The sequence below is a fragment of the Penicillium cosmopolitanum genome, assembly GCF_028827165.1.
Source record: "Penicillium cosmopolitanum strain IBT 29677 chromosome Unknown utg000005l:1.0-4006212.0:1.0-4009387.0, whole genome shotgun sequence".
Classification (NCBI taxonomy): domain Eukaryota; kingdom Fungi; phylum Ascomycota; class Eurotiomycetes; order Eurotiales; family Aspergillaceae; genus Penicillium; species Penicillium cosmopolitanum.
The window spans coordinates 1,312,410-1,329,044 of NW_026622675.1; the positions used below are offsets into that span (position 1 = coordinate 1,312,410).

General features: G+C 51.2%; 8 protein-coding genes across 8 annotated transcripts; 4 read left to right on the forward strand and 4 right to left on the reverse strand.

Moving 5' to 3' along the window:
• Positions 1-696: 696 nt before the first annotated feature.
• On the reverse strand, positions 697-2,156 carry N7509_003537 (uncharacterized protein; the record flags this gene model as incomplete). Its single annotated transcript, XM_056628174.1, has 4 exons — positions 697-1,618; positions 1,679-1,818; positions 1,886-1,986; positions 2,054-2,156. The coding sequence occupies 4 exons, from the start codon at positions 2,154-2,156 to the stop codon at positions 697-699; spliced, it is 1,266 nt and encodes a 421-aa protein (XP_056490908.1).
• A 293-nt stretch (positions 2,157-2,449) lies between these two features.
• N7509_003538 (YdeI/OmpD-associated family protein) lies at positions 2,450-3,181 on the reverse strand (the record flags this gene model as incomplete). The annotated part of the gene is made up of 1 exon (XM_056628175.1): positions 2,450-3,181. The coding sequence occupies one exon, from the start codon at positions 3,179-3,181 to the stop codon at positions 2,450-2,452; it is 732 nt and encodes a 243-aa protein (XP_056490909.1).
• A 427-nt stretch (positions 3,182-3,608) lies between these two features.
• N7509_003539 (calpain-like protease PalBory) lies at positions 3,609-6,359 on the reverse strand (the record flags this gene model as incomplete). The annotated part of the gene is made up of 4 exons (XM_056628176.1): positions 3,609-5,504; positions 5,557-5,776; positions 5,834-6,204; positions 6,294-6,359. The coding sequence occupies 4 exons, from the start codon at positions 6,357-6,359 to the stop codon at positions 3,609-3,611; spliced, it is 2,553 nt and encodes an 850-aa protein (XP_056490910.1).
• Positions 6,360-6,997: 638 nt separating this feature from the next.
• On the forward strand, positions 6,998-8,203 carry N7509_003540 (putative peroxisomal carrier protein; the record flags this gene model as incomplete). The annotated part of the gene is made up of 3 exons (XM_056628177.1): positions 6,998-7,062; positions 7,178-7,719; positions 7,788-8,203. 3 exons carry the CDS (start codon positions 6,998-7,000, stop codon positions 8,201-8,203), a joined length of 1,023 nt encoding a protein of 340 aa, XP_056490911.1.
• A 526-nt stretch (positions 8,204-8,729) lies between these two features.
• On the forward strand, positions 8,730-9,658 carry N7509_003541 (thermonuclease family protein; the record flags this gene model as incomplete). Its single annotated transcript, XM_056628178.1, has 2 exons — positions 8,730-9,134; positions 9,206-9,658. The coding sequence occupies 2 exons, from the start codon at positions 8,730-8,732 to the stop codon at positions 9,656-9,658; spliced, it is 858 nt and encodes a 285-aa protein (XP_056490912.1).
• Positions 9,659-9,991: 333 nt separating this feature from the next.
• Positions 9,992-10,827, reverse strand: N7509_003542 (adenylate kinase ADK2; the record flags this gene model as incomplete). Its single annotated transcript, XM_056628179.1, has 2 exons — positions 9,992-10,575; positions 10,656-10,827. 2 exons carry the CDS (start codon positions 10,825-10,827, stop codon positions 9,992-9,994), a joined length of 756 nt encoding a protein of 251 aa, XP_056490913.1.
• Positions 10,828-11,526: 699 nt separating this feature from the next.
• Positions 11,527-13,156, forward strand: N7509_003543 (DNA primase subunit PRI2; the record flags this gene model as incomplete). The annotated part of the gene is made up of 3 exons (XM_056628180.1): positions 11,527-11,716; positions 11,773-12,323; positions 12,392-13,156. 3 exons carry the CDS (start codon positions 11,527-11,529, stop codon positions 13,154-13,156), a joined length of 1,506 nt encoding a protein of 501 aa, XP_056490914.1.
• Positions 13,157-13,867: 711 nt separating this feature from the next.
• Positions 13,868-16,538, forward strand: sec23 (GTPase-activating protein SEC23; the record flags this gene model as incomplete). The annotated part of the gene is made up of 7 exons (XM_056628181.1): positions 13,868-13,960; positions 14,026-14,156; positions 14,209-14,503; positions 14,570-15,046; positions 15,100-16,197; positions 16,261-16,454; positions 16,514-16,538. 7 exons carry the CDS (start codon positions 13,868-13,870, stop codon positions 16,536-16,538), a joined length of 2,313 nt encoding a protein of 770 aa, XP_056490915.1.
• Between the last annotated feature and the right edge of the window lie 97 nt (positions 16,539-16,635).

Genomic DNA, 16,635 nt, shown 5'->3' on the forward strand with positions numbered 1-16,635 from the left:
TCCAAGATACCTCTTCTTCTCCCAGGCCTTCTCCTTTTCCCTCCACCCTCCATCTTCGTCAAAAGTCGAACCAGATACAATCCAGTTTCGCGCTTGCTGGGCCTGCCGTTGTTCTGTAATACCCTTTCTCTCTGGTCGGGATTTTGATATCTTTTTTTATGGCCCTTTTCCCTTTTCCCTTTTCTCTTTCTCCTTTTACATTTTTTTTACACTTCTTGCATATATACTGTTGAATCATTCTTTTACTCAAGTCCTCATTGACACAACCTTGGTCTTCAGCTGTCCCAGTCACTTGACCAATTCTGCATTTGCATATTGAGCCTTGCACCTTCTTTTCTACACATCATATCTTTCCCACCACATAGCATCGTCATATGTCGGGCATATATCCCTTTGAACTGCAATTAGTTTAGACTTCGATTGAAGAAATAAAATCTTTTTTTTTTGGTCAAAACTTGATCCTTTACGTTTATGATGCACAGCATATTCTTCTTCTTGAGGTCACGTCATATTGTAACTTGAAGCTTTCTTGGATTCAAGTAGCAAAGCTATGCAGATAGGTAGTAGTACCAAAAACTTGTAACAAACTTGAAGTGAATACAAAACTTCAATCCACCCGCGGTGTAACTATATTCACGCGGCTAAAGGTTAGAATCGGTAATACAAGCAAAATTAAACACCGGTATACTACTTTCTTCATGATGCACCTAGGTACTTCAGCGAGTTCTTCAGTTCCTTCACTGCCGTGTCGACATCATCGAATGTCAGCGCAGATACTGCCCAGCGAGCGTGCTTCTGCGCCTGGGTGATAGAGTTGTCATCTATCGAATGCGAGGGTTGGCTCGGGGTAGCGGGTGCAGGTGCAGGAGCAGGAGCGGGAGGAGCAGGCGCCCGTGCTGGAGGAACAGATGGCGACGCTGCCGGTGGTGGGATATAGGCACTGGCGCTTGTAGGATCATAGAATGACGCCGGGTCTGGAGCAGGGACGGATGGGGTATCGGCCGGTGGTGGGAATGACTGGAAGGCATTTGAATTCCGCGAAATATGAGAAGCAGGCGCATTCGTAGAACCCGGTGTATCTGGTAGCTTTGGGAGAGAGCTCGAGCCACCTATCGTACCGGGAGTTGATGGAAGCTCGAGACCTCCCGATTGGGGGTCATCGATGTCCATCTTCTGCGTCGGGGGAGAACCTGGCGCGTTACTTGGGACGGAAGGGATATCAGGAAGAGAAGATTCTTGCGGGCGTGGCATCGATGAAGTTCGGGACGGGTGTAGTGACTCGTCCAGAGATGATTGAAGGGCCATCTGGCGCCCGAGACGATCTGCTTCATCGGGAACTTCCTCGACGGAGGCCTGTCTTGGCTTGGAGGCCTGCTCCGCCACACCTTCGTCGAATGCTTGGACATCGGGATCGGCGACGGTGGCTTCGTTTTCTTCTTCCACTTGTGGGGCGGGGTTCGAGGCATTGGGGTCCTCGCCGGCTTTGATCGCTTTCACGATTCGAATCGCGTGGTACTTGGCGAACTTGATTCTCCCCGCAATCTCCGAGTCCAGTTCTCCCCATACCTGGCAGAGCTCGAGGAATATTGCAGCCGCCTGGAATGTATCCGCTGTTTGTCTGGAAGAGTCATGTCAATGTCTGGTTTTGTCGATGAATGGCCACCAAGGTAGAACTCACTTTGTAACTTTGTTGGCGGTCATGGCCGCCTCTGCACGGTTGAACACCTCGAGACCGAATTGTTCGACATATGCACTGGCAGCAACCTCATCTGTGACGGTTTCATTCTCTTGATTATCGCTTTTGAACTGTTGCCATTTCTAGAGTCAGTAACCGGCTTTCCACAACTACATCACCAGCTTAGGTGGGGTAGGCAGGAGAACGAACCTGTTCCAACTTTTCCACCAGGTCGGTTGTATAAAGCTTGACCTCATCATCTGAATTATGAAGGCCTCTCTCGATTATTTGGTTCACAATATGAAAGTTGCCTATTCCATTGGGGATGCGGTCAGCTCAGATGTCCCATGGCGGGGGGGGCATAAACACTTGACTCACACCAGTAGGCCACGACTGGCTTGGCCTTCTCAATCTGCGATGCCCTCAGGGCAAACCGCCCGATATCAGTGGTTCTCAGTGAAGCAGGAATATTACTCGCCATGGTGGAGGGGTTGAAGCCAAAAGGAAGAGGAGAAGCTCTGGGCAGATGACGTTTGGAGCTCGGAGAACCCACCGCCCGTGCGGAGACGGAGACCCGCGCCAGGCGGCCATACAAACAAGCGCAGTAAAGGTGTGTAGTAGTAGTATGATTGATATGATTTTTCCAGGTTTACTAGTACATGGTAGTAGTGTCTAGCAGATGCAATTATTGATATTTGACGTATGCACCTTTTCTTTTATTAAATACAGCCCATTACTCATGATATATCTCTGCCGTAGTTATGCCATTTCGCATCACTCAGTCAAAGTTGAACTACTCCGAAGACCAGCACGCCTCGGCTTCGTCACTACGGGTTTCTCAACCTTCTTTAACTTCTTTTTAACAGTATCCCCACCAGATAGTACCTTCGCCTTCTCGGACTTTGTTGAAGATGACTTCGTTGCCGTGAGTCCCTCCCCCTTTGCAAGAATCGCCACCAACGTCGCAATCTTCTTACTTCGCGCCTTTGGGGACGATATTTGAACGCGCCACAGCACCGAATACCGATCACTCTTATTCAACGATTCAAAGAAAGCCTCCGCAGCCGAATTCTCCTTCAGAATCGTAGCAAAATCATCAGGGACAGTCATAGTCGCAGGCCCAGCATAAGCACGCTCCCAGCGCCCATCAGCCTTCGCAGCCTCCACAGCAGTCACACCGGCAGGGCGCATTCGACCCATTTCGACCAGTCGACTGATCGTATTCACATTCTTCTGGGACCAGATACTCTTCGCCCGACGCGGCGTGTATCGTACAAGCCACCAGTCCTTATCAAATCCGTTGGCGCGTCCGTCTATCCAGCCGAAGCATAGTGCTGTCTCTACTGCTTCTGCGGCGGTTACTGACTGGATCCCGGATGCCTTTTTGGCAAGTTTGAGATGGAAGCCTGGGGCTGTTAAATGTTCTCGCTCGAGAAATTCTTCCAGCGCTTGGGCTGTGGGGAATGCGTATGTTGGAAAATCGGTAGGGGGTGGTTTTGATGACATGGATGGGGTTAAAGTGGAGAAAAGCGAGTGTCTAGATATGAAATGAAATAGACCAGATGTCCTGGACGAGTAAATTAATCGTAGATTCGAAGGTCTGAAGATGTTCATGTTGGTTGAAAAGTGGCTGTGGTGATCCCTCAAGGCCACCAGATCGGCGATGACACTAGGACAGAATAGGTAACCACCTAAAGCCTATATTGAGGCGAAATAAATATTCAAATATTTGTCCTCCTTTGCTTTTAAAAGACCTCAAATTAAGAAAAAAAGAATCCCATTGGTACTATTGGCTAAACCGTCGCTTGTTTAATCTTCAGAAGATTCTACACAAACTCGTTTTGTAAAACCTTGAATGCTAGTACTATGGTTAGTCAGTATGCCACCATGCCCAGGTGAGGCATGCAGATGCCATATTGTAGCTGCACTGTGCTCATGGATCCTCTACAATCCATCCCCCGACCTCAACCCGCTCCTCCGACAACACCTCCACCTCAAAATGATCCTCAACTTGTCCTCCCGGGCCTCCAACTCGCTCAATCACAATCCACACCTGGTTTTGAAGCTCTAGACTCGGGGATAAATCAAAGTCTTCCACCCGCACTCCCGATGCAGCGTCGCAATAAGTTCCATCTTCTGATGCAGCCAGGATTTCTTTATATGGGCCCTGACCGAGTTCCACAGTCATCAATACTGGCGACGGCGCAACGGAACGAGATCCAATCTTCGATAGTTTATTCCTCGCAACGAGCTTGAGTCGGGTTAAACGAGACGTCTGCAGAGAAGCCATCATCCTATCTTTCCCGGGATGGAGAACGCCGACGTCAGATAAAGCCACTCGACGACCGGCAGATTCGGAGGCTAAGGATTGCACGGTGCAGGGTATGTCAGATGAGATCCATAGAGTGAAACGACCAATCTGGTCTGGCGCGAAGGTCGAGCACACGAGGGTGTATACCCCCTTCCCAAGGGACTTGGTCTCGGCCAGAGCACACCCGCGACGGTAGTCACCACTGTCGGCTATAATATCTCGATTGCGTACTCTCGACACGCGCTGACCATTTGACCAGAAAATCTTCACGTGGATGGCGAGTTCAGCTTCGTCTGATTCCAGAAGGATAGATACGTCCGTCTTCTCGGATACCTGCAGGCTGAATTGAGGGTTGAATGAGTACCGAGCTGACTCTGCGTTTCCGCCGGCTGTCAAGGAAGTCCAGGAACCCACTGCCTTGCTGAGGCACATGTACTTGTCTCGGGACGGCGCTAGAGATACGGGATGAGTTGAAAAAGCGGACAGAGTGAAGTTTTGAGTCGAGGAAGGTAGCGATTGCTCCGAGATCACGGCAGTATATGTTGTCTTTGGCGGCATCTCGAGTCTCATCAGTGTGTTTGGAGAGTCGACATACGGTCCCCGATGAAGTGCCCCGTCGGTGAGAGATACACGTTTGCCATCAGCCTTGAAGATGTAAATACTAATGAAGCCCAATTCCCTGTCTTTAGGGTCGGCGTCTTTCATGAAGTGATGGTGGTCGGCTTTGAAATGTTTGCCAAGGAGTAGCCACACGGTGCCCCCAGACTCGCTGTAGACGGAGAATTGGGGGTTTTTGACGAAACATCCTGAAATGACACGCCCGTGGGAAAGATCCCAGGTAAAGTGAATATCCTGTCGATATTTGAACAACCCAGGGTTCCAGTTCAGATAGAGATTTTCGAAGTTCTGTAGGACTTCTTCACAATCCATCCAAAAGGTCCCTGGCGATAGAGGAGACGGTAGGTGATCTAGACTGGCCCGCATGCTTGCAGGCTCCGCGCCAGCCCATGGATTCTTCAAGAGGAACTGGCGACGCCCTTGGGCTTCCTTCATGTCCAGAATCGCATAGTCATGCTCGCTCACCAACCCCAGGCCTTGCTGTTCCAGCTCGGTTAATCTTCCAGTGCCAATAGTTAGCACCACATCGCCATATGAAAATGCCTTGAACAAGCGGCCCCAGATCTCGTCTGACGTAGCATCTTCATTATGCAAAAAGACTTGTTCGGGAATCCAACCGGTCAGCACCCACAAGTCGGTCCCTGAATTGCTTCCGGGGAAATCATAACCACCGTGCACTTTCAGGTAAGCCTTTTCAACAAGTGCAGGCCAGAGGAAATTGGGGTTCTTCCGGTCGATCACATGGAGCGACCGGGATGTTTTGGAGGATGGCAAGCGGTCATCTATGACTACCTTTCTAAACGAGCCATTAAAATAGAATGAGAAGATGTATTTCCCAGTGGGTGAAAGAGTCGGGTTGGTAGGATCTCCTTCACAGGGGTACATGGCGGGGGATGCATGCTAATTTAGTTAGATCAGGCCAGGACCAGTAAGGAGGGAATATGATTCTTACCTTTCCTAGACCCCGTTCTGATCGGGAGGTGGTAGCGCATAGGCTAGCAACCACAGAACAGTCTGTGAGTACATCTTGTACTAGATCGGTCATTCCTGTCACCGACATGACCGGCTCGGTACCATTGGGTTGCTGGCTGGCAAGCAGGATATCTGCAGGTCTTTTCCAACCGGCAAATATATCGCGTTGACATTGTGAGAGGTGCAAGTCTGGTGTGTCCCTAGATCCGGTCAGCTGGCAAAATCGTCACCCTTTTGTTAAGACATTTAACACATACGTAAAGTGGGCATCTTCGTCATATGTTACGAATTCCGTCGGAGCCGGTGGGCGACTCCATGGTGGGAAGATAAAGCCATTGAGCTTTGCACCCTCAAGTATGATAATTTCTTCACGGGTAGTGAGCTTTCGCGTGGATGTGGGGGGCCGCAAGTTAGGTGTAGCAGCTTTTGGTTGGGCGGCTGATCGCCAGTCGGTAGCGGATTTGATCGCTTCGGCTCGAGTTATGAGTTCCTTGCATTTGGAATCTAAGTTCTTTTTGTCATCGGGGGATGCAAGGCGCAAGGCCCTCATGTACTGCTCAGCGGCATCGATAGCGGCAGCGAGTGCCGCCTTTTGTGAGGTCGCGGCGGTGATGGCTTCTTCGGCTCGCTAACTGCCGATTAGCCTCTCCGGGGGTTATCAGATCCTGGGGGGGGAGGAGAGAGAGGCGAGACAGAGGAGAGGACAATGGGACCTACCTGCGCCTGAGATCGAAGTGATGATGACGAAGATGATGTCGGGATGGACCCATCGGGTCTAGCCATAGCTTCTAGAGGCTCTTTCAATCTTCGTCAGGGTAATCTGATCGTCGTACGCCCAAACAGCTCGACGATGCGCCCCGCAATAGACTTCGGGAGATGGCCTGACCTAACAGGCATCGACCTCCACGCCAACAGTAGACCTCCGAATCGGGATTTAGTGGGCTTCAGCTTCTCGGAATAACAAGTGACCAGCGTGCTTGTCTGGTTCCGAACGAATCTTGTGTCGTCCGAGCTCGTGGGTGTTGTTGGCGGCTGGTGTGAATTCCCATTGGAGGTTCAACGTTCAGCGGGCGGCCGAGTGGACCTCGGTTCGTTTCGTCACCGCCGCGCCGAGGTGCTTTTTGCCTGTGGTCTTTCCGGTTATCCAGCTCGGTCGTGCTCTTGTCGGGTGACATCGGTTACTATGACCTCGCTGTCGATTCGTCCACTGCTATCATCTGTAACTTCCTGATCGGCTTGCTTCGTTTCTCTGTTCTCTCTCCCCAGTCAGCTCTGTCATCTCCGTCTTCGGAGTAACTGTCATCTAGAGGGCCCCGCTCCGATTTCCCCTTTCATACACTTTCGCCGTCTTTTTTTCCCTTTCCTTTTCTTTCCTCTGTTCGTCGCAGAGTGATCGAGCTTTCATTCTTCCAATACAGATCATGGCTGGTCAATCAAAGCCTGTTCTCTCCCATGGGGCAGCGCAGTTGCAGGCGCAACAGGCGCAGTCTTAGCCAATGCTATGGTATACCCACTTGATCTGTGAGAGATCCCACCACAAACGCAAATTCCCATGCCCCTCGAAGAAAACCCCCCCTCTAATTGTACAATCCTTCAAATAGGGTCAAGACGAAATTGCAGGTTCAAGTCAAGTCCGACGGATCAGAGAAGCATGAGGGAGTTGAGGTCTACGAATCTACCATCGATGCGATCACCAAAATCACCGAGAAAGAGGGCATTAGCGGGCTATACTCTGGAATTGCCGGCTCTTTGCTAGGAGTCGCCTCGACCAACTTTGCGTACTTTTATTGGTACAGCATTGTTCGAACTCTCTACATGTCCAACAACAAAACCCCCAAGCCTCCCGGAACTGCGATCGAATTGTCACTCGGTGCTGTTGCTGGTGCCGTAGCCCAGATCTTCACCATTCCCGTCTCGGTCGTTACTACGCGTCAGCAGACCCAGCCCAAGGGAGAGAAGAAGGGTCTTGTCGAGACAGCCCGAGAGGTGGTGGATAGCGAGGACGGCTGGTCCGGCCTGTGGCGCGGCCTGAAGGCCAGTTTGATTCTGGTTGTCAACCCAGCCATTACCTACGGTGCCTATCAGCGTCTCAAGGATGTCTTCTTCCCAGGAAAGAATAACCTGAAGCCCTGGGAGGCGTTCTGTAAGTGATTCGGTCCTTTTCTTTTGCTTCTTTGACCTGCTAGCACACCATACTAATACCAATCATAGTCCTTGGCGCTATGTCTAAGGCCCTGGCTACTATTGCCACTCAGCCTTTGATTGTTGCTAAGGTTGGCCTGCAATCTCGCCCACCCCCAGCTCGGAAGGGCAAGCCCTTCAAGACATTCGGCGAAGTTATGAAGTTTATTATTGATAACGAGGGCCCCTTGGCTCTCTTCAAGGGCATTGGGCCACAGATCACAAAGGGTCTGTTGGTTCAAGGTCTGCTAATGATGACCAAGGAAAGGTATGTCAAATCACCCTATCTATCTTCGGTTGCAGTCGCTAACTTTCTTCCCAGAATGGAAATTCTCTTCATTGTCCTGTTTGCTTATCTCACCAAGCTTCGGAAGTCGAAGCTGCAGAAGGCTGCCGGTACAGTTGCTGAGCAGGCTAAGACTAGCTTGCCTGCTACTTTGAAATAGGCTGTCCAGTCTCAATTCACCCGATGCCTTTCTAATCTTCAAGTTCTACGGCTTCAGGAACCCTTCTTCTTTTTTGTGTCTATACGGCGTGTCGGCTTCTCCTTTCTCATGCGATTCTCCTTGCGCCTTTCTAGATTCCTTTCGGCTTTCGAATAGATGCCTGGTATTGTAGAAACATTTCGTTTCTGGCCAGATTAGCGTCGATAGATTTGTACATACACAGTCGATTTTGCAGTCATTTTCAAGTCTATCATGATCAATACCTCCTTGAAAAAAAAGGATTCTAAAATTTTTTCCCTTTTCAAGATAACATCAAAAGTTCTGTTACTCTGTTACTTGGATGTGCAATTGCACTTCGTAGTCTGCGCCCTTGCTGTAGACCGAGCGGGACATTACGTTTCTCGGGAATGGTTGTCCCGCGGGAGTTGAAGCGCTCCCGCCACGGCGATCACCGACCTTCCCCAACAACCCTCGGCTCTCCAGCTCACCCCTCTCAAGTCCTGCCACTGCGAGGGTATGGGCCGACATGCGATGGCCACCATGGAGCTCCGAGTCAAACAATGACGACCAAAACAAGGAGTCTAACTCCATATTCTCGCGCTCCGCAACCACAACCACAACAAACAACCCCAGCTCGTACCTCGACTGGGCTGCCTTTGCCGAACCCAGAACTCTTATCCCGACAGTCCTTTTGACAAGCGGTATCCTCTTCGGCCTACGATTTCACCGTCGGTATCTACGCCGCATCCCTGATGCGCCCAGCATTTCGCCTTCCTTTCTGCGTCGCCGCTCCGTCTTCGGGAAAGTGACCAGCGTTGGGGATGGCGACAACTTCAGGATATTCCACACGCCTGGCGGAAGGATTGCTGGATGGGGGTGGCTACCGTGGAAGAAAGTCCCGACGAACAAGAAGGAGTTGAAAGATAATACTGTTCGTCTCTCTTTGAGATTATATTATCTCTGGCGCCCGTTCCAGCTAATATATTTCCCCTTCGCATACAGATCCATATTCGTCTCGCTGGCGTCGATGCACCCGAACTCGCTCATTTCGGTCGTCCGGAACAACCCTTTGCGCGTGAAACCCATGCCTGGCTCACGGAGTATCTTTCCAACCGTCGCGTACGTGCCTCTGTTTACAAGCAAGACCAATATAATCGTGTCGTGGCAAGTGTGTTTGTCAGGAGGGCGTTTGACTTCCCGCCCTTCCGTCGGAGAGATGTCTCATACGAAATGTTGAGACGTGGTCTGGCGACCGTTTACGAGGCCAAAGTCGGTGCGGAGTACGGAGGTGATGCTATGGAAAAGAAATATCGCCGTGCGGAATGGTGGGCCAAACGCCGTTCCAAGGGGCTGTGGAAGGATATTGGGCCTGACTGGGAGAGTCCACGGGAGTACAAAACTCGTATGGGCAAAAGTGACCCGGTGGAGAATGGTGGGAAGTCCAAAATCAAGTAATCAACTTGAGAGTTGTGAATATCCTCCGGTTTGTAATCTTGAGCTTATATGTTACGAATTTCTTTTGCCTACCTAAGTATCTGCATGTTGCGATTGTACAACTACAACTACATATGGATTACAATGACATTTGTTCACAGTGTCAATCGAGACCTGGCTATGGATATTATGCAATTCGAGAATATCTATACAAACACAAGACATATTCCTCAAGTCCCGAATCCTGAAGAGGGTATTTTGAAGCCCGGAATTCAGTATCCACCTAAAAGCGCGGCCCGTTGGGGTCAAAGCGACTTTGATTAATAAATATTTATACACGGCCAATATGGCTGATCAGCAGAATCGCCTTTCGACTTCTGCGAACAGCTTTGGAGAGATCTCGTCACTCGAGTTGCCCTCTACCCGCCAGAGGCAGCCGCGGCCGTCGTAGTGATCGAGTAGAGCTCGGCTAGTTTCCTCAAACTTCTGCAAGCGTTGTTTCCACGTATCGATAGAGTCGTCCTCTCGCTGGGTCAGCGGTTCACCTGTAACGTCGTCCTTGCCGGGGATTTTCGGTGCATGGAAATCCGTGTTGTAGACTCGACCGGATGGTTCGTGTACCCAGCGTGATGCGATTCGATTGAGGATGACCGAGGCCGGGGTAATGAGCTCCACGACAAAGTTCACAGGGACAAGGGTGTCGAGGGCTGTGGCCTGAGAAGCGGTACGAGGAAACCCGTCGAGAATGAAGGATGCGGCGGTAGAGATTGAGGGGGCCGGGGTGGTGGTAGACGAGGAGGATGGTGATGAGGTAGATTGAGACGGTTTATCAGATGGAGGGAGCCAGCCCTTGGACATTAATTCGGAGGAAATCAGGTTCAGAATCATCGAGTCCGGGACGAGGTTACCGGACTGCATAGCGGCCTCGGCTTGAACACCTATACAAATGGTTAGATATGGGACCTATTGTATGCGCGGTGGTCCAACATTGGGTGTTATTAATCAGGACAGAACTTACCCAGTGGTGTCCTGCGACGCACATTCTCGCGCAATAAGTCGCCGGAGCTGATGGAGGCCAACCCAGGGAACCGAGACAGCAAACGCTCGGACTGTGTGCCTTTACCAACTCCTGGAGCGCCGACAAGAATGATGCGCGCGGCCTTCTTCAGGTTCTTTGATGTGTGAGACATGCTGGAGCAATGTCTGGGGAATGGAAGGCTGCCTTAAAAGGTGTCCGGGGTTGGTCCGATATCAAACGTCAATTTCCCGGAGAGTGGAACGGTTCCTGAAAAACGGCGCGGGTGACAGGGGTAAGCAAACGACCAGGACTCAGAGGACAAGAAATCTGAGCGATGGGCTATTGCTGATACATCCCGCGCGCGAGAGAAAGGAAGAAACCGGAGCAGTATACAGGTGCTAGTAGCACGATCTCGAGGCTCTAGCGCATATGACCAATTTCGCGACTCTGTGGGGTTGGCTTGCTTTTGCGGGTTCGCTGTCTTCGGCAACCGGTGAGGAGAGAGCTCCGAGGAAAACGATACCAAAGCTCCTTGATGAGAATGTAATGCGTCCGCACGATAAGGCGTATTGACTCTTGGATTCAGAAGAGAGTAATTGATCAGGATTATAGAAGTACTGATTCGGCACGGACGCTCTTCACATGCTCTTACCTTGCCTTACCTTGCTGCTTCTGCCTTGATGCCTTGGTGCCTTGATACCCCGTTCTCAAGGTAATTAGTGTCACGTGCCCGAGTCGCGTTCGTAGTCAGGCGGCGCGTGAAGGTCGCGTCTGCCAGTTTAGTCGATAACGGGGGTGGTCATCCAACCATACCAAGTCTAATTGTCTCGTCTTGTCTTGTCTCCTCTCGACCACGACTTGGGCCAGCACCATGATCCGACAAGACGCCCACCGAATCGATCCTAAACGCAGGGCAATCATCGATCCCAAGAAAAGGCAGTTCGCCGCGCCCATCTACAAGCAGCAGGATTACCCGTTTCGTCTAAATCTGTACGACACGCCGCCAACAGCAGAGATCACCCTTGAGCAGTTTGAACAATGGGCAATTGATAGGCTGAAGAGTATGACGATCCTAGCCTATTGTATATGTACGAGTCGCTCACTAATATTGGTATAGTTCTCGCCGAGATCGAAGCATGCTCCTATCGCAACAAGTCCCCCGCCGAAACCGCGTCGCATATCACCCCTCTTCTCCAGAAATTCCTCCCTCTTTCCTCAAATACCTCATCTGCGACTGGTGCCGCCGACCAACGGTTGAAAAATGAACGCCAAAAAGATCATTATTCCCACTTCATCCTCCGCCTGGCCTTCTCCGCCACGGAGGATCTGCGACGGCGATTCGCACGCGCTGAAACCATGCTCTTCCGGTTCCGCTTCCAGAATGATGACTCAAGAGAGCGACGTGCCTTTGTGGAAAGCTTGAGTCTTGATTGGGAACCAGTCAGCGACGAGGAACGTCACGAAGTCACCGAGAGCCTGGCCAGCTCCACACCTGGGCTGCGTCGTGTCGACGAAGAGACTTGGTACAAGGTCGATTGGGAGAAGGTCCCCGAGCTTATCGAGCGCCGAAATGTGTTCCTGAAGAAGGGGAAAGCTTATGTTCCTGGAAGGGAGCAGCTAAGCATGATTATGGCTGAATTTACTGCTCGCCTTGAACGTTCACTCGAAGTAGGTCTCCATTCGCATCACATATCCTTGCCCAAATGCTTCGGAAGGAACCAGCTAACATAACGAAGTTAACGAGCCGTGCTCTTCCGCGGTTAGACGAGGACGATCGTTTAACTCCCATTTTGAATCACCTTTCGAAGAACTTCGGCAGTGCCGACTCGGTATACACTGAAGGCGAAGGGCATGTCGATGGCACAGCAATCACAGCAAGCTCCATTGACTCTCTATCCCAGCACTTCCCACTGTGCATGCGCAACCTACACACGAATCTCCGCAAGGATAACCATCTGAAACACTTTGGTCGACTCCAATATACCCTTTTCTTGAAAGGCATTGGTCTCTCACTAGAGGAATGTATTCTCTTCTGGCGCCAATCTTTTAAAGGCAAGACAGACGACGAATTCAATTCACAATACAAGTACAATATTCGTCACGCATATGGTGATGTTGGCGGTGATGTGAATCGCCGGGGACGAGGATATCCTCCCTACTCGTGCCAGAAAATTCTGCAGGATAATAACGTCGGTATCGGCCAAACACACGGCTGCCCTTACCGTCATCATTCAGTCGATAACCTTGTTGGACTGCTCCAATCCACTGGGGTTCATGACAAGGAGGTTTTGCGTGGAGTCCGCGAGGACGTGGGCAAACAGCGCTTTCACATTGCTTGCAACCGAGTGTTCGAGTGGTCTCACAAAGGCGAGATCAAGAAGGTCAAGGAGGATGGAACCTGGACCCAGGCAGATCTGGATACCATTGTTCACCCCAACACTTATTTCAAGCGCAGCTACTTGCTGAAGCAGCTGGCCAAGGCCCCAAGCCGAGATGCGTGAGGGCATCTCAAATGTGAAATTTTCTCACGAGGTCATGTCGACTGGTCCGAGGTCGTGCAATTGGGTCAAATGGCGTTCAAGGGGGGGTTTGGATTTGTACATTGAAGGAGACATTTAGGAAGAAAGGACTGTTTTCATAATTCTTTTGGTTTTTTTTAATATTCCTCACGAGTAACAACATATAAATAACAAGATTTTTTTTTTTTTACGGGAGATGTGACCACAGCTGATTCCCAATAAATCCGAAAGGATCAGAATGACCTTTCAAAATCAGGTGCCCAGCAACGGGTCAAGTCGATCTCCGCTCGACGCGAAAACAGCTTCATCAATTGGAATGACGGAAGCTGTCGATACTAATGTGTTTTTTTGTAGTCGGCGTTGATTGAGGAAAGGAAGAGAATGCGGCGGCGCCGCCGAGATTTAAGTCGGGCGGGTACGGTTGGCGGCAGTGACCAGGAGCGCTGCAACCTGGCCTTAATGGGGGGAAACAGTCACCTCCACACAACAGACTCACCCTGTGCTCCTTTCTATCCAACTAGCAGACATCGGGGCATCTAATTCTGGGACTGGGTTGTGCTCCGGTGTGGTTCTTTTGTCTAGAGTTCCCAGGAATCTCTCGAAACCGAGGCTTGATTGCGACTTGATTCGCTCCTTGCCCCCCTCCTCCCCTTGTCAACACCGCCCCCGAGACCTCCAACCCCAACCACAACAATGGATTTTGAAGCTCTGAAGGATCAATGGAGCGACGTGGAGGATCGTGATGGTGTCCGCCTGAGCTGGAACACGTTCCCGAGCTCTCGCATGGTTCGTACTTGGCTGAGCGCAAGCCGCTCTACACCGATTGCATCACCTGCTAACACTGGATATAGGAAGCCTCTCGCTTGGTCGTTCCCATTGCTGCTGTCTACACGCCATTGAAAGAGAAACCGGATTCTCCGTTGCTTCAATATGAGCCTGTCACCTGCAAGCAGCCTTGCCGAGCTGTTCTCAACCCATATGCGTAGGTGTTTTGGTAGTAGGCTGGGCCTTGAACATGGACTGACCGCTGCTAGTACTGTCGACATCCGCGCGCGGATCTGGATCTGCCCATTCTGTTTGATGCGCAACCCCCTTCCGCCTCACTATAAGGATATCACCGAAAACACGATACCCCCCGAGCTTCACCCGCAGAGCACCACGATCGAGTACCAATTGGCACGACCCGCTCCGGCTCCCCCGATCTTCGTCTATGTTGTCGACACCTGCCAGGAGGATGACAGTCTTCAGGCAGTCAAGGACTCCCTTGTCATGAGCTTGTCGCTTCTGCCGCCAAATGCGCTCGTTGGCCTGATCACCTACGGCACAATGGTATGCGGAACAAACCCCTCCCCTTTATCACAAGGTAAAGCCGGTATACTGATTCATATCATCTAGACTCAAGTTCATGAGCTTGGTTACACCGAGTGCGCCAAGTCCTACGTATTCCGAGGCAACAAGGACTACACTGCTAAGCAGGTGCAAGAAATGCTGGGCCTTGGTCAGGGTGTTCGCCCTGGTATGCCCCCTCAGCAGCAACCGCAGCGCCCTCCCCTTGGCCCCGCGGCCCGCTTCCTCCTGCCGGTCCAACAGGCCGAGTTCCAGATCACCAACGTCCTCGAACAACTTCAGCGTGACCCTTGGCCAGTAGCTAACGATAAGCGTGCTCTCCGCTGCACCGGTGTGGCTTTGAGCGTTGCCGTTGGTCTTCTCGAGACTTCCTTCCAAAATGCCGGTGGACGTATCATGAACTTCACAAGTGGACCCGCTACCGATGGGCCGGGCCAGGTCGTTTCGCCAGAGCTGAAGGAGCCAATCCGCTCGCATCACGATATTGATAGAGACAACATCAAGTTCTATAAGAAGGCCGTGAAGGTGCGTTCCTAATATCCACACCGTATTGCTTTCATCCACTAATGAGCCACTAGTTCTATGACAACCTCGCCAAGCGTGCCGCAAACAACGGCCATGTTATCGATATTTTCGCTGGATGCCTGGATCAAGTTGGTCTTCTGGAAATGAAGAACCTGTCCAATTATACTGGTGGGCATATGCTTCTGACCGATAGCTTCACCTCGTCTCAATTCAAGCAATCCTTTATCCGGGTGTTCGACAAAGATGCCAACGACAACCTTCTCATGGGCTTCAACGCTTCGCTTGAGGTGCTGACTACCAAGGAATTGAAGGTTACTGGTCTCATTGGTCACGCGATCTCTCTGAACAAGAAGTCAAGCTCGGTCGGCGAAACAGAGTGTGGTATTGGCAACACTTGTGCTTGGAAGATGTGTGGTATCGACCCATCCTCCAGCTACGGCGTCTACTTTGAAATCGCCAACCAAGGTGGTCCAGCTGCTGTGCAGCCTGGTCCCCAACGTGCTATGATGCAGTTCTTGACATACTACCAACATTCCTCCGGCAACTTCCACCTGCGTGTGACGACTACTGCCCGCCCTCTGAGTGGCCCCGCGGGTGACCCTACGCTTGCCCAGTCGTTCGACCAGGAAGCCGCTGCCGTACTGATGGCTCGAATTGCCGTTTTCAAGGCGGAGGTGGACGATGGTCCTGATGTTCTGCGCTGGGTGGACCGCATGTTGATAAGACTGTGCTCTCGCTTTGCTGATTACCGAAAGGACGACCCGACATCATTCCGGCTGGAAAAGAACTTCACTCTCTATCCTCAGTTCATGTTCCACTTGCGACGAAGTCAATTCCTGCAGGTCTTTAACAACTCGCCCGACGAGACTGCTTTCTACCGTCATGTCCTGAACTACGAAGATGCCGGCGACTCACTGGTCATGATCCAACCTACCTTGGACTCCTACTCCCTGGATGCTGAGGGCAGCCAGCCCGTTCTGCTGGACTCCGCTTCCATCCAGCCCACCCACATCCTTCTTCTTGACACCTTCTTCCACATTCTCATTTTCCACGGTGAAACCATTGCTGAGTGGAGGAAAGCTGGTTACCAGGACCAAGAGGGCTATGAAAACATTAAGGCTTTGATGGATCAGCCCAAGGAAGATGCTAGGGTTCGTTTCTCTTTTTCTCCGACTGTCTACGCCTACTGTGATCGAAAACTAACTGTCCTATAGGAACTTATCTCCGATCGCTTCCCCTTGCCCCGCTTCATTGTCTGTGATGCCGGCGGCTCTCAGGCCCGTTTCCTTCTGTCTAAGCTGAACCCGTCAACCACCCACACTACCGGTGGATACGGTGGCGGCGTGTCTTCGCAGACCATCTTCACCGACGATGTTTCCCTGCAGACATTCATGGATCACCTGATGAAGTACGTACCGATTTGTTCTACTCCGCAGTCTCTATACATGCACTAACCATTTGAGCCAGGCTTGCTGTTTCCGGCACTAGCTAGTTGTAAACGAGACGATAGTCATGAGAGCAAAGGGCGGTCTGATATCGACCCCTCGGGTCTTGTGTATCTTTAGCGGTGATTGAATTTTATTTTGACG